The 20,631-nt window shown below is 47.2% G+C and overlaps 1 protein-coding gene across 2 annotated transcripts; it reads left to right on the top strand.

Annotated features, from left to right (window-relative positions):
* The first annotated feature begins 900 nt into the window (after positions 1–900).
* On the top strand, positions 901–18,939 carry LOC112253209 (actin-related protein 2-A). 2 transcript variants are annotated; one of them, XM_042314730.1, is made up of 10 exons: positions 901–1,058; positions 2,494–2,604; positions 2,855–2,869; positions 6,445–6,660; positions 7,063–7,135; positions 7,550–7,686; positions 9,600–9,749; positions 12,020–12,165; positions 13,642–13,774; positions 14,218–18,939. In XM_042314730.1, the coding sequence occupies exons 1-10, from the start codon at positions 1,011–1,013 to the stop codon at positions 14,386–14,388; spliced, it is 1,200 nt and encodes a 399-aa protein (XP_042170664.1). In that variant the 5' UTR covers positions 901–1,010; the 3' UTR covers positions 14,389–18,939. The 2 variants fall into 2 exon arrangements, with proteins under 2 accessions (XP_042170664.1, XP_042170665.1); XM_042314731.1 differs by lacking the exon at positions 2,855–2,869.
* Positions 18,940–20,631: the final 1,692 nt, after the last annotated feature.

The raw sequence follows: 20,631 nt of genomic DNA, 5'->3' as shown, positions 1-20,631 counted from the left end.
ACAGTATTTGAAACGACTGTAATGACAAAGAACCTATTTTAAAAGACTGTAACACCTAGTGTTTGTGAGCATTGTACTGCATCTTCCCTTTTGTGGCATAGGCTGCATTAGGCTCTTTTTAGCCATAGTTCGAGTCCCCGCTGCAGCTCTCATTTTCTCCTACTACACTAGTGTCAGAGATGGGATCACGTTCAGTGGTCTTACATGGTGTTAGGGAAACATTCTCACTGCACTTGGGGGCTATGTGCTCAAGGATATTTCTTAAGAGAGGGAATACTGTAAAATGTATCTAAGTGGTTAGAGCGTGGGGCCACTAACCGAAAGTTTGCTAGATCAAATCCCCGAGCTAACAAGGTAAACATCTGTCGTTCTGAACATGGCAGTTAACCCACTGTGCCTAGGCCGTCATTGTCAATAAGAATTTGTTCTTAACTGACTTGTCTAATGAAATATTCTCATTTGTTTTTTTATTCTCCAGCTACATGACCATTTAGTGGGGTTCAAGGCCTCACAGACACTTAATTTGTCTGATTCGTTCAATAATGGTATGGGAATAATAATGCATTTTGTTTTGTAAAGTGGTTTCTTGCATTAAACAACACAACATTTCCAGTCACCTTGTCTGAAGGTCAAGCCCTGCATTTTTTTTCGTGGATTTTTTTTTTCATGGAATGTAGGCATTGAACACAACACATTGGCTGCTGCTGTTGGCTGTACGATAGAATAGCTATTAAAGTGTTATGGGATGTATTTTCTCCATTGTTGTTTTATGGGAGGCCACTCTGTTAGGTCTACATTACGATCAAATAGCCACAGTAGCTTACTTGGCCCCTGGATTTTATACTTATTTTGTTCTGTGGCATTTCTAGGAAGGAAAGAAGGATGAATGCCATCGAAAGGTATTCGAACCCCCCCCTCCCCGGAAGATGCCAAGACAGTCTGGGTGGTGACTTCCGGCTTGCTGAAGAAAGTTGAGCTGGGGAGGTTTGCTGGCTCCTGGGTTTTGCAAAATGGATAGCCAGGGAAGGAAAGTGGTGGTTTGTGACAATGGAACCGGGGTAAGTTTATGAGTGGAAAGCTGAATATGACCGAGTTCTATTCATGCTGTATTTTCCCAAGGCAGAATGGCAGGAGAACATTTTTATCTGAAACAGGAAGTGGATGATGTGTTGCTAGCGCTCTAACGTTAGCTAGTTAAGTCGGTGGGTAACGCTAGGCAGGAATGTCTGTCCGTTTTTACAATTATCTACCGCTGGATAGCTATGTTGTCATCTTCCAATACATTCAATAAAAATCAATTTCACGGTGCGAAAATTAAAACGGCCTGTTAGCTCAAACCTATTAAATCGTTTGACCCAGCTTTCGTGTTAGTTAGTTAGCTGGTTAGCTAGTCTAGTTAGGTCAGCTAACCAGCGTTAGCCAACTAACTACATTTTCACTCAATGTTGATGTCGACATGTTTTGAATGTTTTGTAAATTCACATTTTGTTTCTACTGGTCCTTATGCCTCAGGTTATAACGACATAATTAAGTTAAGCTAGTTCACGTTAACCATAACCCATGCCCGTGTGTTAATAGGTAGCTGGCAATATCAGGTAGGATATCCAATATTGTTTCATGGAACGCTATAAAATAGTTGCATCTGGGAAATAGCGTCGGGGCTGCGCTCCTCCTGACAACTGTTTCTAGGGATTCTGAGGTCCCTCCGTCATTTAGGACATAGGTAGTAAAAAGAGCTTTACAGTGCTCGGATCCTTCAAATCTGGACACACCAAAGGGGTCTTAGTGGTTGTTTTTGGATTGTACTTCTGACTCTCAGCGATTTGAAGCGATGCTGGCATAGTGTGTATGCAGCTAAAAAGTGCTCACTGTGAAGGGCTGAAGAAATGAGTCAAGCGGAAGTGAGACTAGTTTCTTAACCACAGCTATGATTGTAATATACACACACCACATACATTCACTGCTAGGATAGAGCTTGTGACCCTTACTCAAGTCTACTGAAGCGAATGTCACAAATATTATCAGTAATTGCTTTCTGATGCCCGAAGAAGTGTGGACTATAATTTTGCCTTAACTTAATCTCTTGTTACTTCTGGGTAACTGAGATTAGTCATAATAACTAGGCTATTTTGCTTTGGGGAGTTCAAATAAAGCCTTTGTCTTCCACATTTGCCTCATCTCTCCACGTCCTCTCCACCCGTGCTCACTCTTCCTCCTGTCTTTTAATTCAAACCAGTCCAATACAAACAATATTTATTCACATGGAAGGAACAGACCAGTATTGCCAGGGCAATATGCAGTGTTAATATATATATTTTTGAATATATTATCTCTTTCTCGCTCTCTGTATCTTTATTTTTAATCCCCAGGAGGCCTTTTGGTAGGCCAACATTGTATATAAGAATTTGTTCTTAACTGACTTGCCTAGTAAAATATTTTAACTAAAGAAAATATATAAATATCTCTCTCTCTCTGTCTCTCTCTCTCTCTCAGTTTGTGAAGTGTGGCTATGCAGGCTCCAACTTCCCCGAGCACATCTTCCCTGCCTTGGTGGGCAGGCCAATCATTCGCTCCACAGCCAAAGTGGGCAACATTGAGATTAAGGTAATACTACGAAGCTCTCCTCTCCTGTGCAACACTCCAACGTTGGTTCAAAAGTTACCCCGACACAACAACCCTATTCCTGGACCAAGAAGCATGGACTAGGCTTAATCTCATCTATGTCTGTCATAGTGACTCCCTGAGTCTAGTAACACCTATTTTAAAATGACATCCCTTCCTCTCTCTTTGTTTTACTGGCTGACTCTCTACTTTATGCTCCACCTCCTTCACCTGTCATCACATGATGAAGTAGAATATTCAGAAGATGGTAAGTGGTGTGAGTTCCTGGCTGGCGTGTGCAGGCCCATGTCCTCCCTGGTTGCCTAACGGGGAGAGAGAGTGATGCTGTGTTTTTTACTACATTTGGAGTGCCTTTTATTTGTTGTTGTTTTCTATATTTAATTTGTCTCTAATTGGTGTTTTTATTTGGCTAAATATTTAGCTAATTATAACATTTTAAATACTTCTGTGGAGAAAAATGGATTCCTAATTACTAGGCAGACAGAAATCTAGTGATTTTTTTTTTTAGAGTCCACTCATTTCACTGTTTTGTTGTTCCTGTTTTTCATCTCAAGTTAGTTTAGCAGAAGGAACTTGAATGCTACATGGCCTGTGTCTGAAATGACATCCTGTTCCCTATATAGGGTCAGCATGCCTATTAAGCCCACGTACCCATTAAAGCTCCGCCTTATCTCAGTTCACTGGTCACGATGGCAACACCCATCCGTAGCACGCGCTCCAGCAGGTGTATCTCACTGATCATCCCTAAAGCCAACACCTCATTTGGCCGCCTTTCGTTCCAGTACTCTGCTGCCTGTGACTGGAACGAATTGCAAAAATCGCTGAAGTTGGAGACTTTTATCTCCCTCACCAACTTCAAACATCAGCTATCTGAGCAGCTAACCGATCGCTGCAGCTGTACATAGTCTATTGGTAAATAGCCCACCCATTTTCACCTACCTCATCCCCATACTATTTTTATTTATTTACTTTTCTGCTCTTTTGCACACCAATATCTCTACCTGTACATGACCATCTGATCATTTATCACTCCAGTGTTAATCTGCAAAATTGTAATTATTCGCCTACCTCCTCATGCCTTTTGCACACATTGTATATAGACTCCCCCTTTGTTTTCTACTGTGTTATTGACTTGTTAATTGTTTATTCCATGTGTAACTCTGTGTTGTCTGCTCACACTGCTATGCTTTATCTTGGCCAGGTCGCAGTTGCAAATGAGAACTTGTTCTCAACTAGCCTACCTGGTTAAATAAAGGTGAAATAAAAAATAAAAAAGCCCACGTACCCATTAAGCCCACGTACCCATTAAGCCCACGTACCCATTAAGCCCACGTACCCATTAAGCCCACGTACCCATTAAGCCCACGTACCCATTAAGCCCACATAAGGCCACGTACCCATTAAGCCCACGTACCCATTAAGCCCACATACCCATTAAGCCCACGTACCCATTAAGCCCACTTCCAGCTTTGGGTTCAAATGTATAATAAAAAACTAGTTTTATAATCAACTTTTTCCGATGTTTTATGTTTCAGCCAATTAATCTGGTTGTTATATCCATAACTTAGCCAATCAGATGTTTTGTTATTAACTTAGCCAATCAGATGTTTTGTTATTAAGTTATTGAGTTGTGTTCCCCTAGTGGCCAATTTCAAAACTGAAGAAAAAACGTTGGTGTTGAGTCAACCCTCAGATAACCAATTGTTCAGACATTTTTTTTGGTACCTTCTCAAATAATTGATCATACTTTCATTTAAAATTAAGAAATGAATGTGCCTATATGCACATGCAGTGGTGGAAAACGGTCTAAATTGTCATACTTGAGTAAAAGTAAATATACCTTAATAGAAAATGGCTCATTTATCAAATACTACTTGAGTAAATAAATATACTTAAGTATTAAAAGTAAATGTTATTGCTAAAATATAGTATCAAAAGTAAAAGTATAAATCATTTAAAATCAGCAATGAATATAAATGTTCTACCACAACAAAACATGTTATTTTGGGGAAGCATATTAGATTGTGAGTTGGGACATAAAGATTCTGTATGTGAACAACTTCTAAGACCCATACATTCAATTGTTCCCAACTCACTTCACTCGCGCTAGAGGGAGACTGTCCCGGCTGGTGCTAGCTCATGTGCAGATCACATGGTGTATGTGATGATGGTGGTGTATGTGATGATGGTGGTGTATGTGATGATGGTGTGTGTGTGATGATGGTGTGTGTGTGTGTGGTGGTGTGTGTGTGATGATGGTGTGGGATGGTGTGTGTGATGATGATGGTGTGTGTGTGATGGCGGTGTGTGTGTGTGATGGCGGTGTGTGTGATGATGGTGGTGTATGTGATGATGGTGTGTGTGTGGTGTGTGTGTGATGATGGTGTGTGGTGGTGTGTGTGATGGTGTGTGTGTGTGATGATGGTGTGTGTGTGTGATGATGGTGTGTGTGTGTGGTGGTGTGTGTGTGTGATGGTGGTGTGTGTGTGTGTGATGGTGGTGTGTGTGTGTGATGGTGGTGTGTGTGGTGGTGTGGTGTGTGTGTGTGTGATGGTGGTGTGTGTGTGGTGGTGTGTGTGTGTGATGGTGGTGTGTGTGTGGTGGTGTGTGTGGTGGTGGTGGTGTGTGTGATGGTGTGTGTGTGATGGTGGTGTGTGTGTGGTGGTGGTGGTGTGGTGTGTGTGGGATGATGGTGTGTGTGTGGATGATGGTGTGTGTGGGATGATGGTGTGTGTGTGTGTGTGGGATGATGGTGTGTGTGTGTGTGTGGGATGATGTGTGTGTGTGTGTGTGGATGGTGGTGTGTGTGTGTGTGTGATGGTGGTGGTGTGTGTGTGTGTGTGTGTGTGGATGGTGGTGTGTGTGTGTGGGATGGTGGTGTGTGTGATGGTGGTGTGTGTACATGGCTGTTGATTGGCAGAACAGACAGGATGGAAGCAGCAGGTCTTCATTGAAAACACATGGCACTGCCAGACGGGGGCTCCTTCAGTGCCTAAACACACACTGTATCAACTGTTTCTCTAACCTGGTCCTAGATCTGTTTGTCCCAACCATTGACCATAGCAGTTGGCACAAGTCAAACCAATACAAACAGATCTGGGACCAGGCTACGGTTTCTAAACGTGTCAAGTAGCTTCCGTGGGCAACAGTTTTCTAGTCTGCGCTGCTGACCGTCAGGCTCAGTGTGTGCCAGTGAAATAGGAAACGTTGTACTGTGTGACTAACACTTGGCTAACCAATCATGTAGTGATTCCCAATGCCTGGTTTGCATGTAACTCTGACTGAGCCTTACTCAAATGAGACTGAATCTGGACTTGACCTGCATGCAGATTGTCAGGCAAACTTCTCAGTTACTTGCATGTTTCTCAAGTTTAGGATTGTGCCCTGTTCAGAAAGGGAACAGGTTTTAAGAGTGAATGCATGGAAACATGCTGTTTTAAAGAATGCATGCTGGGTAATTGCTGACGGATGTGACTTGCCTCTTTTTTTTTTTTGAGCGCTGCGTATGTGTATATCCCATGACTGTGTCTCTTTAGGCCGTCATGGAGCCGTCATGGAGGCAGTGTTGACATGCCCCTCTGTTACTGCTGGTGAAAGGTGACGGTACAGCTAAGCTAACGGTCTGATTTCTCCAGGGCCGTATTCATGAGGCCCTCCACCGATCGAACCCAAACTATCCCACGGAGAACAACACCTCAACTTTTCCAATAAGAAAAAAACGCTTGTTTCTGTTTACTGTTGCAAAATGCTTTGTCACGTCGTGTGCTAATGAACACGACCCAGGGGTGTCTATCTGAACCTTAAACCCCTTAACGTCTACAGGACCTGATGGTGGGCGACGAGGCCAGCGAGCTGCGCTCCATGCTAGAGGTCAACTACCCCATGGAGAACGGCATCGTCAGGAACTGGGACGACATGAAGCACCTGTGGGACTACACCTTCGGGCCTGAGAAGCTCAACATCGACTCCAGGAACTGCAAGATCCTGCTCACCGAGCCGCCCATGAACCCCACCAAGAACCGAGAGAAGATCATTGAGGTGTGTATGTCGGAGGGGGGGTGTGTGTAGCAAGTTGACTCCAAGTGCATAGCAACAGCTAACTACCACTCTGACCTCATTACCGTATGAGAACTAATGTAGGAACATCTGTGTGAGGGTCAGTGGGTTCAGCATTAACAGAGCTCTAAAGCTGTGTGAGGGTCAGTGGGTTCAGCATTAACAGAGCTCTATAGCTGTGTGAGGGTCAGTGGGGGTCATCATTAACAGAGCTCTATAGCTGTGTGAGGGTCAGTGGGGTCAGCATTAACAGAGCTCTATAGCTGTGTGAGGGTCAGTGGGTTCAGCATTAACAGAGCTCTAAAGCTGTGTGAGTGTTACACATTTTCATCATTACATTTTCATCATTACAGTCTTTTAAAGTTGTCTCTCTGTCTCTGGTAGGTGATGTTTGAGACGTATCAGTTCTCAGGGGTCTACATTGCTATCCAGGCTGTGCTGACGCTCTACGCCCAAGGTACTAGACTAGAGGAACACACAGCCTCTTCAACTCTCTCTGGTTCACTTTAAGCCCCAACTCAACACAGCTCCCATTCAGAGGGCTTGTGAAACGTATCGTGGGTGTGTTAATTATGTTACTCTGTGTGTGTGTGTGTCTGACCTCTGTGTGTGTGTGTCTGACCTGTGTGTGTGTGTATGTGACCTGTCTGTGTGACCGGTGTGTGTGTGTGTGTGAGACCACTGTGTGTGTGTGTGTCTGATTTCTTTGTGTGTGTGTCTGATTTCTCTGTGTGCGTGTCTGATTTCTCTGTGTGCGTGTCTGATTTCTCTGTGTGCGTGTCTGATTTCTCTGTGTGCATGTCTGATTTCTCTGTGTGCGTGTCTGATTTCTCTGTGTGCGTGTCTGACCTCTGTGTGTTTCTGCCCTCAGGCCTGCTGACAGGTGTTGTGGTGGACTCTGGGGACGGTGTGACACACATCTGTCCGGTGTACGAGGGCTTCAGCTTGCCCCATCTGACACGACGCCTGGACATCGCTGGGAGGGACATAACCCGCTACCTCATTAAGGTACCTCTGACCCCTCACCTCTGACCCCTGGATCTCATACACATTGATTTCCCCCTCATTCACTGTTTTGGTTAAATGGAGTACAACTATGGAACGAAGAGAAGGAAACGTGGCAGGTTAGGAGAATGGAACGCGGCGGGTTAGGAGAATGGAACGCGGCGGGTTAGGAGAATGGAACGCGGCAGGTTAGGAGAATGGGACGCGGCAGGTTAGGAGAATGGGACGCGGCAGGTTAGGAGAATGGGACGCGGCAGGTTAGGAGAATGGGACGCGGCAGGCAGGTTAGGAGAATGGGACGCGGCAGGCAGGTTAGGAGAATGGGACGCGGCAGGCAGGTTAGGAGAATGGGACGCGGCAGGCAGGTTAGGAGAATGGGACGCGGCAGGCAGGTTAGGAGAATGGGACGCGGCAGGCAGGTTAGGAGAATGGGACGCGGCAGGCAGGTTAGGAGAATGGGACGCGGCAGGCAGGTTAGGAGAATGGGACGCGGCAGGCAGGTTAGGAGAATGGGACGCGGCAGGCAGGTTAGGAGAATGGGACGCGGCAGGCAGGTTAGGAGAATGGGACGCGGCAGGCAGGTTAGGAGAATGGGACGCGGCAGGCAGGTTAGGAGAATGGGACGCGGCAGGCAGGTTAGGAGAATGGGACGCGGCAGGCAGGTTAGGAGAATGGGACGCGGCAGGCAGGTTAGGAGAATGGGACGCGGCAGGCAGGTTAGGAGAATGGGACGCGGCAGGCAGGTTAGGAGAATGGGACGCGGCAGGCAGGTTAGGAGAATGGGACGCGGCAGGCAGGTTAGGAGAATGGGACGCGGCAGGCAGGTTAGGAGAATGGGACGCGGCAGGCAGGTTAGGAGAATGGGACGCGGCAGGCAGGTTAGGAGAATGGGACGCGGCAGGCAGGTTAGGAGAATGGGACGCGGCAGGCAGGTTAGGAGAATGGGACGCGGCAGGCAGGTTAGGAGAATGGGACGCGGCAGGCAGGTTAGGAGAATGGGACGCGGCAGGCAGGTTAGGAGAATGGGACGCGGCAGGCAGGTTAGGAGAATGGGACGCGGCAGGCAGGTTAGGAGAATGGGACGCGGCAGGCAGGTTAGGAGAATGGGACGCGGCAGGCAGGTTAGGAGAATGGGAACGCTGCAGGCAGGTTAGGAGAATGGAATGCGGCAGGCAGGTTAGAGACGCGGCAGGTTAGGAGACGCGGCAGGTTAGGAGACGCGGCAGGTAGGTTAGGAGAATGGAACGCGGCAGACAGGTTAGGAGATCGGAACGCGGCAGGCAGGTTAGGTGAATGGAACGCGGCAGGTTAGGTGAATGGAACGCGGCAGGTTAGGAGAATTGGGTTATGGTTGTCCCCGATGCGACTGGAACATGCAGCATTTGGTCTGTAGTTGTACTCCATCCAGCTACGGTCCTCATTCACTGTGTCCCAGTTCTCTGTCCTGTGGAAAAGCCTAGTGGTTAGAGTGTTGGGCCGGTAACCAGCGGGTAGCCTAATGGTTAGAGCGTTGGGCCAGTAACCAGCAGGTAGCCTAGTGGTTAGAGCGTTGGGCCAGTAACCAGCGGGTAGCCTAGTGGTTAGAGCGTTGGGCCGGTAACCAGCAGGTAGCCTAGTGGTTAGAGTGTTGGGCCAGTAACCAGCAGGTAACCTAGTGGTTAGAGTGTTGGGCCAGTAACCGAAAGGTTGCTGGATCGAATCCCCAAGCTAACAGGGTAATAATCTGTCATTCTGCCACTGAGCAAGGCAGTTTAACCCACTCTTCCCTGGGTGCTGAAGACGTGGATGTTGATGAAGGGTGATTCAGAGGGGTTGGGTTAAATGTGGAAGACACATTTCAGTTCTACAACTGACACGGTATCCCCCTTTCCCTAATAAGCTTGGTGGAAACACCTCTCTACGTCTCTGATCTCCAGCTGTTGTTGCTGAGAGGCTATGCGTTCAACCACTCTGCGGACTTTGAGACGGTGCGTATGATGAAGGAGAAGCTGTGCTACGTGGGTTACAACATCGAACAGGAGCAGAAACTGGCTCTGGAGACCACCGTGCTGGTCGAGTCCTACCAGGTCAGTACCACTGTCCTACTGGGTCAGTACCACTGTCCTACTGGGTCTGTCCTACCGGGTCAGTACCACTGTCCTACCGGGTCAGTACCACTGTCCTACCCGGTCAGTACCACTGTCCTACTGGGTCAGTCCTACCAGGTCAGTACCACTGTCCTACTGGGTCAGTCCTACCAGGTCAGTACCACTGTCCTACTGGGTCAGTCCTACCAGGTCAGTACCACTGTCCTACCGGGTCAGTCCTACCAGGTCAGTACCACTGTCCTACTGGGTCAATCCTACCAGGTCAGTTCTACCGGGTCAGTACCACTGTCCTACCGGGTAAGTCCTACCAGGTCAGTACCACTGTCCTACTGGGTCAATCCTACTGGGTCAGTTCTACCGGGTCAGTACCACTGTCCTACCGGGTCAGTCCTACCGGGTCAGTACCACTGTCCTACCGGGTCAGTACCACTGTCCTACCGGGTCAGTCCTACCGGGTCAGTACCACTGTCCTACTGGGTCAGTCCTACCGGGTCAGTACCACTGTCCTACTGGGTCAGGACCACTGTCCTACCGGGTCAGTACCACTGTCCTACTGGGTCAGTCCTACCAGGTCAGTACCACTGTCCTACTGGGTCAGTCCTACCAGGTCAGTACCACTGTCCTACTGGGTCAGTCCTACCGGGTCAGTACCACTGTCGTACCAGTTGAGTCGTAACAGGTGAGTGAGTCGTACCAGTTGAGTCGTAACAGGTGAGTGAGTCGTACCAGTTGAGTCGTAACAGGTGAGTGAGTCGTACCAGTTGAGTCGTACCCGGTGAGTAACTAACCTCTGTGCTGGTTGAGTCCTGCACGGTCAGTGTAAATAGACCCCTAGTGACCAATTCAGAACTTTTGGACCACATTTTTGGACCCTAAATAACAGGCCAGTATAAATAGCATTTAGCAGCTGTGTTGTTCTCTGGAGCTTCAGTCTAAAATAACATATTTATGGTGCAAAGAACCCCCCAATGACCCCCACAGAATATACCCCCACAGAATATACCCCTACCCCCACAGAATATACCCCCACAGAATATACCCCCACAGAATATACCACCACACGACTCTGAGCAGCTGATGAGTAACAGAATATACCACCACACCACTCTGAGCAGCTGATGAGTAACAGAATATACCACCACACGACTCTGAGCAGCTGATGAGTAACAGAATATACCACCACACCACTCTGAGCAGCTGAAGAGTAACAGAATATACCACCACACCACTCTGAGCAGCTGATGAGTAACAGAATATACCACCACACCACTCTGAGCAGCTGATGAGTAACAGAATATACCACCACACCACTCTGAGCAGCTGATGAGTAACAGAATATACCACCACACCACTCTGAGTAGCTGATGAGTAACAGAATATACCACCACACCACTCTGAGCAGCTGATGAGTAACAGAATATACCACCACACCACTCTGAGTAGCTGATGAGTAACAGAATATACCACCACACCACTCTGAGTAGCTGATGAGTAACAGAATATACCACCACACCACTCTGAGTAGCTGATGAGTAACAGAATATACCACCACACCACTCTGAGTAGCTGATGAGTAACAGAATATACCACCACACCACACGACTCTGAGCAGCTGATGAGTAACAGAATATACCACCACACCACACGACTGAGTAGCTGATGAGTAACAGAATATACCACCACACCACACGACTCTGAGCAACTGATGAGTAACAGAATATACCACCACACCACAGGAGGCTGAACACTGGATTGGTCTCTATATATTAATGTCGGTGGAGCTTCAGAGGAACCAGGAAGTGCTGAGCAGCTTCCAGAGAGTGGGTGGAATATTCCTCCATGATATGGCTTTTCTTTCATAAGAAGGGAACTCATTATAAAACACACACGTGTTGTGTGTGTGTGTGTGTGTGTGTGTGTGAGAGACAAGGTGGGTAGTGTGTCTGTGGGGGCGTGACATCATATCCTTTGTGGCCACAGGGTGGCGGTGGCTGGGCAGCTCTCAACTTCCTCCCACGGCCTGAGCTGAATAGAGCCTTTACACACACACACAAGCTACAAAGACACACACAACTCATAAAATACAGATTAACAGGTTTTACAGTAAATGCGCACACACACACTCACCACCACACGTGATCATCAACAAGACACTACTACACATTCACCACACGTAAGCCTGAACAACATACACACACCACCCTCTGACTTTCAATCTCCCTCCCCCTTCCCTCCCTCCCTCCCTCCAGCTCCCAGACGGCAGGGTGATCAAGGTGGGAGGGGAGCGTTTCGAGGCTCCAGAGGCTTTGTTCCAGCCCCATCTCATCAACGTAGAGGGAGTCGGGGTGGCAGAGCTGCTCTTCAACACTATCCATGCAGCAGACATCGACACCAGGTAACTAACACACACAGACCGACAATACACACACAGACCGACAATACACACACAGACCGACAATACACACACAGACCGACAATACACACACAGACCGACAATACACACACAGACCGACAATACACACACACACACTCATACACACACAGACCGACATTACACAGACACTCATACACACAGACCGACAATACACACACACACAGACCGACAATACACACACACAGACTGACAATACACACACAGACTGACTACACACACAGACACTCATACACACACACAGACACTCATACACACACACAGACACTCATACACACACACAGACACTCATACACACACAGACACTCATACACAGACACTCATACACACACACACACACACACACAGACACTCATACACACACACACACACACACAGACACTCATACACACACACACAGACACTCATACACACACACACAGACACTCATACACACACACACAGACGCTCATACACACACACAGACACACAATACACACTAACAGACACACAATACACACTAACAGACACACAATACACACACACAGACACACAATACACACACACAGACACACAATACACACACAGACACACACACAGACACAATACACACACACAGACCGACAATACACACACACAGACCGACAATACACACAGACCGACAATACACACACACAGACCGACAATACACACACACACACACACAGACCGACAATACACACAGACCGACAATACACACACACAGACCGACAATACACACACACACACAGACCGACAATACACACACACAGACCGACAATACACACACACAGACCGACAATACACACACACAGACCGACAATACACACACACACACACAGACCGACAATACACACACACAGACCGACAATACACACACAGACCGACAATACACACACAGACCGACAATACACACACACACACACAGACCGACAATACATACACAGACCGACAATACACACACACACACACGCACAGACCGACAATACACACACGCACAGACCGACAATACACACACACACACACAGACCGACAATACACACACACACACACACACACACAGACCGACAATACACACACACACACAGACCGACAATACACACACACACACACACAGACCGACAATACACACACACACACACACACACACACACACACACACACACACACACACACACACACAATACACACAGACCGACAATACACACACACACACACACACACAGACCGACAATACACGCACGGACCGACAATACACACAGACAGACACTCATACACACACTACTTTTTTTTTATCGACACCTGATTTAATCTCACCTCTCTCTGCCTCCCCCTCTCTCACCTCTCTCTCTCTGCCTCCCCCCTCTCTCACCTCTCTCTCTGCCCCCCCTCTCTCTTCCTCCCCCTCTCTCACTTCTCTCTCTCTGCCTCCCCCTCTCTCAGGTCTGAGTTCTATAAACACATAGTGTTGTCAGGTGGGTCCACCATGTATCCAGGCCTTCCATCTCGACTAGAGAGGGAGCTCAAACAGCTCTACCTGGAACGTGTGCTGAAAGGCGACGTGGACAAACTCTCGGTGAGAACAACTCTTTTTTTTTTTTATATCTTTTTGTTTTTATTTAACTCTATTCATAAATGTAAGTCAATAACAGATTGTTATTTGCAATGATGACCTGTCTAAAGGTCCAACCGGTCCCTAATGGACCTGAAGGGTGGGAGGAAGGATGTATGTTGAAAAGTATTGGGACAGGGCCCACTTCCTCAACATGGTGCAGTGTTGTAGTTAACCCACTAGGTGGAGACAGAAGAAACCTCTCTTAAGTAGTCAGCTCATAGTACACAACAGAAGTAGGACATATAATCGCTGTTCTACAAATCACCTTGCATCCTGAATTACTAGGCATTATATGATGAGGTCAAGATTTATTCATCCTGTGCCAAACTCCTCCCTAAACTCCTCCCCAAACTCCTCCCCTCAGACATAATGCTGAATTGCCCCCCCCCCGTCTCCCTCTGTAGAAATTTAAGATCCGCATCGAGGACCCGCCGCGGCGTAAGCACATGGTGTTCCTGGGCGGGGCCGTGCTGGCGGACATCATGAAGGACAAAGATAACTTCTGGCTGACCAGGGAGGAGTACCAGGAGAAAGGTGTCAGGGTGCTGGAGAAACTGGGAGTCACTGTCAGATAAAGACCTCCACAATGTTAAAGACCACACACACACACACACACACACACACAAACATATAAATATAAATATCCATATATTCACCCAAACACTGAAGGGTCATAATAGAGAAGCACCTAGAATGGTGTATGTGTAAAACACACAGACACACGGTTTCCTCCCCCATGGCAGACTAGATATCTATTTATCCTTCTTCCTCTTCTAAACAACAGAATCACGGCATCACCGTAGGGAGTGATGACGCCCTCCTCTCCTCCTGTCGTCTGATGGTCTAGTATAGTTTAGCTCAGGGTTGGTAGTAGAGTTCAGGACATCACTCCTCCAGTCCTCCTCCTCTCCTCCTGTCTTCTGATGGTCTAGTATAGTTTGGCTCAGGGTTGGTAATAGAGTTCAGGACACCACTCCTCCAGCCCTCCTCTCCTCCTGTCTTCTGATGGTCTAGTATAGTTTAGCTCAGGGTTGGTAGTAGAGTTCAGGACACCACTCCTCCAGCCCTCCTCCTGTCGTCTGATGGTCTAGTATAGTTTAGCTCAGGGTTGGTAGTAGAGTTCAGGACACCACTCCTCTTCCTCTCCTCCTGTCGTCTGATGGCCTAGTATAGTTTAGCTCAGGGTTGGTAGTAGAGTTCAGGACACCACTCCTCCTCCTCTCCTCCAGTCGTCTGATGGTCTAGTATAGTTTAGCTCAGGGTTGGTAGTAGAGTTCAGGACACCACTCCTCCTCCTCTCCTCCAGTCGTCTGATGGCCTAGTATAGTTTAGCTCAGGGTTGGTAGTAGAGTTCAGGACACCACTCCTCCAGCTCTCCTCCTGTCGTCTGATGGTCTAGTATAGTTAGGAATTTTGGTAGTAGAGTTCAGGACACCACTCCTCCAGCCCTCCTCTCCTCCTGTCGTCTGATGGTCTAGTATAGTTTAGCTCAGGGTTGGTAGTAGAGTTCAGGACACCCCTCCTCTCCTCCAGTCGTCTGATGGTCTAGTATAGTTTAGCTCAGGGTTGGTAGTAGAGTTCAGGACACCACTCCTCCTCCTCTCCTCCAGTCGTCTGATGGCCTAGTATAGTTTAGCTCAGGGTTGGTAGTAGAGTTCAGGACACCACTCCTCCAGCTCTCCTCCTGTCGTCTGATGGTCTAGTATAGTTAGGAATTTTGGTAGTAGAGTTCAGGACACCACTCCTCCAGCCCTCCTCTCCTCCTGTCGTCTGATGGTCTAGTATAGTTTAGCTCAGGGTTGGTAGTAGAGTTCAGGACACCACTCCTCCTCCTCTCCTCCAGTCGTCTGATGGCCTAGTATAGTTTAGCTCAGGGTTGGTAGTAGAGTTCAGGACACCACTCCTCCAGCCCTCCTCCAGTCGTCTGATGGCCTAGTATAGTTAGGAATTTTGGTAGTAGAGTTCAGGACACCACTCCTCCTCCTCCTCTCCTCCTGTCGTCTGATGGCCTAGTATAGTTAGATATTTTGGTAGTAGAGTTCAGGACACCACTCCTCCAGCCCTCCTCCAGTCGTCTGATGGCCTAGTATAGTTAGGAATTTTGGTAGTAGAGTTCAGGACACCACTCCTCCTCCTCCTCTCCTCCTGTCGTCTGATGGCCTAGTATAGTTAGATATTTTGGTAGTAGAGTTCAGGACACCACTCCTCCAGCCCTCCTCCTCTCCTCCTGTCGTCTGATGGCCTAGTATAGTTAGATATTTTGGTAGTAGAGTTCAGGACACCACTCCTCCAGCCCTCCTCCAGTCGTCTGATGGCCTAGTATAGTTAGGAATTTTGGTAGTAGAGTTCAGGACACCACTCCTCCTCCTCCTCTCCTCCTGTCGTCTGATGGCCTAGTATAGTTAGATATTTTGGTAGTAGAGTTCAGGACACCACTCCTCCAGCCCTCCTCCTCTCCTCCTGTCGTCTGATGGCCTAGTATAGTTAGATATTTTGGTAGTAGAGTTCAGGACACCACTCCTCCAGCCCTCCTCCTCTCCTCCAGTCGTCTGATGGCCTAGTATAGTTTAGCTCAGGGTTGGTAGTAGAGTTCAGGACACCACTCCTCCAGCTCTCCTCCTGTCGTCTGATGGTCTAGTATAGTTAGATATTTTGGTAGTAGAGTTCAGGACACCACTCCTCCTCCTCTCCTCCAGTCGTCTGATGGTCTAGTATAGTTTAGCTCAGGGTTGGTAGTAGAGTTCAGGACACCACTCCTCCAGCCCTCCTCTCCTCCTGTCTTCTGATGGTCTAGTATAGTTTAGCTCAGGGTTGGTAGTAGAGTTCAGGACACCACTCCTCCAGTCCTCCTCCTCTCCTCCTGTCGTCTGATGGTCAGGGTTGGTAGTAGAGTTCAGGACACCACTCCTCCTCCTCTCCTCCTGTCGTCTGATGGTCTAGTATAGTTCAGCTCAGGGTTGGTAGTAGAGTTCAGGACACCACTCCTCCTCCTCTCCTCCTGTCGTCTGATGGTCTAGTATAGTTTAGCTCAGGGTTGGTAGTAGAGGTCAGGGTTGGTAGTAGAGTTCAGGGTGGATATCAAGTCTCCTGAAGAAAGATTTTCACAACACGGTGAAAGCAATATGGTGGAAAGTTAGTCAAGGAGTCTATTTCCACACTATGCTTTTTTTTCCGGACTAGTGCAGATCAGGGTTGAGGTCAATTTCAGTTTAGATTTTTAAATTTTTTAAAGAAAGTGAAAACAGAATGGTCCCCAACCTTAATGCAGATGAGGAGACGAGGAGAACAACGTTAGACTATTGAGACCCACCCCTAGAACAGTTAAACCTCTCCTTACCAATCACTTCAAACTTCCCTGTCCTCTTCATAAAGGAGTCGCTAGAAGCTGTCCCTAATCGCCGATGCAGGGTCAGATGGTATCATAAAGGAGTAGCTAGAAGCTGTCCCTATTCGCTGATGCAGGGTCAGATGGTATCATAAAGGAGTCGCTAGAAGCTGTCCCTAATCGCTGATGCAGGGTCAGATGGTATCATAAAGGAGTCGCTAGAAGCTGTCCCTAATCGCTGATGCAGGGTCAGATGGTATCATAAAGGAGTCGCTAGAAGCTGTCCCTAATCGCTGATGCAGGGTCAGATGGTATCATAAAGGAGTCGCTAGAAGCTGTCCCTAATCGCTGATGCAGGGTCAGATGGTATCTCATTTCCCAAATGGTTAAAGGGATAGTGTGAGATTTTGGCAATTAAGATTTTTTTTTCAGATGACCTTGTGGACACCAAAACAGGCTGATGTTTCAGGCAGTCTTTTCAAACAGCACTAAAAGGGCATCATCATCATTTTAACATTTTCACAGTATTATTCCATCCTCATAGTATGGAAATAGATCATCATTTTTTTTTTTTAAATAAGTAAATCTCTTTTTTTTTGACTGCACGGGTCCTTTAAGGTCAGGGTACGGTTAGGGTTGACTGAGCCTAAATCTGTGGTTATTTAGAGGCAACCTACCATAAGTTTTCAAGGACGTCCCAATCAGGATGCATCTCAAACAGGCATTGGCCAGTCCAGTATACACACAAACGTAGTATTCATGGAGAACTGTTTTTATATGATGTTTTGTTTTGTATATCATGATTTATTCATTTCTCTTTTTGGTAGAGGGATGTCTTGATTCTTCTGTTGGATGTATACAGATCCTCTTTATCTTACATTTTTATTTTATTTTTTACATAATTTTATTTTTTGTGGTGCACGACCATTTTAAAATGGAGCATATGTCATATGGAATTTCCTCCTTGTTTTTAATGAAGAATTGATGACGATGAGGATAGTGAAGATGATTATAAGGGCCCCCTGACCTAAGTGACGGTAGTGGGGTTCAAAGGTCGGGGGTTCAGGAGTGGGGTTGTGTGAGGGTCATGATATAAAAACAACATGGTTCAATCTGAAAGTTGTACTTATTAGGTCTGTTCCAGTCGAGCTGCACACAACAACCAATGGTTATACGCCACGTCATGGACTTCACAGTCGGGTATCAGATTGCTACATCCTATGGTATCTGTTTCCCAGACACAGATTTGTCCTGGACTAAACATTCTCCATGGAGATTTTTCATTGGAATGCATTTTGAATCAGGTACCAGACTTAATCTGTCTGGTTAACTGGACCTAGATGTGGTCAGCTGATAGGTTCAACACCTATCCAGCCACTGAAGGGTTAATCTGTCTGGTTAACTGGACCTAGATGTGGTCACCTATCCAGCCACTGAAGGGTTAATCTGTCTGGTTAACTGGACCTAGATGTGGTCAGCTGAGGTTAAACACCTATCCAGCCACTGAAAGCGTAATCAGCCTGGAACATGTCCTCTGAGACGTAGTAAAAAGCTGGTATTTAAGTTCACTAGTCCGGCTCTCACCATCACAACATGATGTATGTTGGAGACACTTCTCCCCCCCAACACAAGCCTGATATAATATTTGTTTTCATAAATGTTTTATCCAGTGCCAAGAGCAGTGATTTTTATCTGGATCTTTAATCTTTTTATTTGACGGTTGTCTTTTTATTTTCTTATTGTTCATAGTGTAACTGCCTAACGTCGCTGATTTAAATAAAGTCAATTGATTTATAAGTAACTTCTTGTTGTGTGGCTCTTTCTTCTGAAGGACAAAAACAGACCGAAAGGTTAACAGCAGAGGGTGACCTTCCCATCTCCTCCGACCACGGAAACATCGGACATAATTCTGTTCATTCTCCAAAGGAGAGCGAGAGAAGAGAGTGAGGCATCATCTATATTATTAAAAAGAAACCACTTACGACTTGAGGTGGACCCAGAGATCTCAAAATGGTGTTTCAAAGTAGAATGGGACAGGAGAGAGACGGGAGCATTATTACTTCCATCATATATGGGGTCATAGGTCACCCCCGTGGTAAATACAACACACCGGCCCCAGGGGGGCGAGCTGCCGGAGGAAGGAAGGAAGCCATTTCTAGTCCATAAACAAAGTAGCACTTAGGGAAAAAGACTAAAGGGAGAGAAGAGAGGAGGAACTGAGCCCAGAGCAGAGGGACTGAATAGGAGGAGGGCCGTGTTCTCGAGGATCAAAACCCTAATGTGACTGACTCATCTACAAATGAACAATGAAGTAGATATTTATGATGCAAGGTTCTGTGTAGATCAGTCGGCCTGTAATGTTGAACAAGCCTGAGGAAAGGTAAACGTGGTTAAACTAATCCTTTAACACCACCAGAGGAAAAAGGCTGTATCTTCTGGTCTCAAATACAGATCTCACACTGACTCTCTTGGGTTGTGTTCATTTGGCATCACATGGAAGAAAACTGCCTGAAGTTGTCCAATAAGAAACGTTTGTTTTTCGTATTCTGTTTTGCTATGATGTGCCATAATGAATAACCCTACAGGCTGCTCTCGGTGTGAATAGTTTTCAGGACAGTGATTTTAGCTCAATTTGAGACCAGGGTTATTAGTCCCAAAGCGATCTCCATTGGGCGCGTTCCATGCAGATCACTTTTGTCAAGTGCCTTTCAAAGTTATGTGGATAAACATTGTCCCACTTGCACCTACATGTCAACCGCATTAAGTTTCTGCAGTAGCTCTTCACCAACTTCATCCTGCAGCCATCGCCTGCCTGCATGTTGGGAGAATGCCTGCATGGTGGGAGGCTGCCTGCTTGGTGGGAGGCTGCCTGGATGGTGGGAGGCTTCCTGGATGGTGGGAGGCTTCCTGGATGGTGGGAGGCTTCCTGGATGGTGGGAGGCTTCCTGGATGGTGGGAGGCTTCCTGGATGGTGGGAGGCTTCCTGGATGGTGGGAGGCTGCCTGCATGGTGGGAGGCTGCCTGGATGGTGGGAGGCTGCCTGGATGGTGGGAGGCTGCCTGGATGGTGAGAGGCTGCCTGCATGGTGGGAGGTGGGAGGCTGCCTGGATGGTGGGAGGCTGCCTGCATGGTGGGAGGTGGGAGGCTGCCTGGATGGTGGGAGGCTGCCTGCATGGTGGGAGGCTCTAATGTCAACCAATCATGGGGTGCTTTTGTTTGTCCCACTTGAATGTGACCAAAGACATGACAAACACTTCCCTTGAATCAACCATATTTCAGAGAGATTTACTTTGATGTGGGCTTTGGACAGGCAGGTTCTGCCCATGTTACTATGATGTGGGCTTTGGACAGGCAGGTTCTGCCCATGTTACTTTGATGTGGGCTTTGGACAGGCAGGTTCTGCCCATGTTACTTTGATGTGGGCTTTGGACAGGCAGGTTCTGCCCATGTTACTTTGATGTGGGCTTTGGACAGGCAGGTTCTGCCCATGTTA

Source organism: Oncorhynchus tshawytscha, unplaced genomic scaffold (assembly GCF_018296145.1).
Source record: "Oncorhynchus tshawytscha isolate Ot180627B unplaced genomic scaffold, Otsh_v2.0 Un_contig_14593_pilon_pilon, whole genome shotgun sequence".
Taxonomy (NCBI): Eukaryota; Metazoa; Chordata; class Actinopteri; order Salmoniformes; family Salmonidae; genus Oncorhynchus; species Oncorhynchus tshawytscha.
Note: the sequence above shows the minus strand (reverse complement) of the source record. Positions and strands in the feature narration are given on the sequence as shown.

What these genes read in the sequence shown, in the direction of transcription:
- LOC112253209 (XM_042314730.1), top strand. Translation starts at nt 1,011, where the DNA reads ATGGATAGCCAGGGAAGGAAAGTGGTGGTTTGTGACAATGGAACCGGG. An exon ending in TTTGTGACAATGGAACCGGG is followed by an intron (nt 1,059 to 2,493) that starts GTAAGTTTATGA and finishes TCTCTCTCTCAG; the next exon opens with TTTGTGAAGTGTGGCTATGC. An exon ending in ACCGAGAGAAGATCATTGAG is followed by an intron (nt 6,661 to 7,062) that starts GTGTGTATGTCG and finishes TGTCTCTGGTAG; the next exon opens with GTGATGTTTGAGACGTATCA.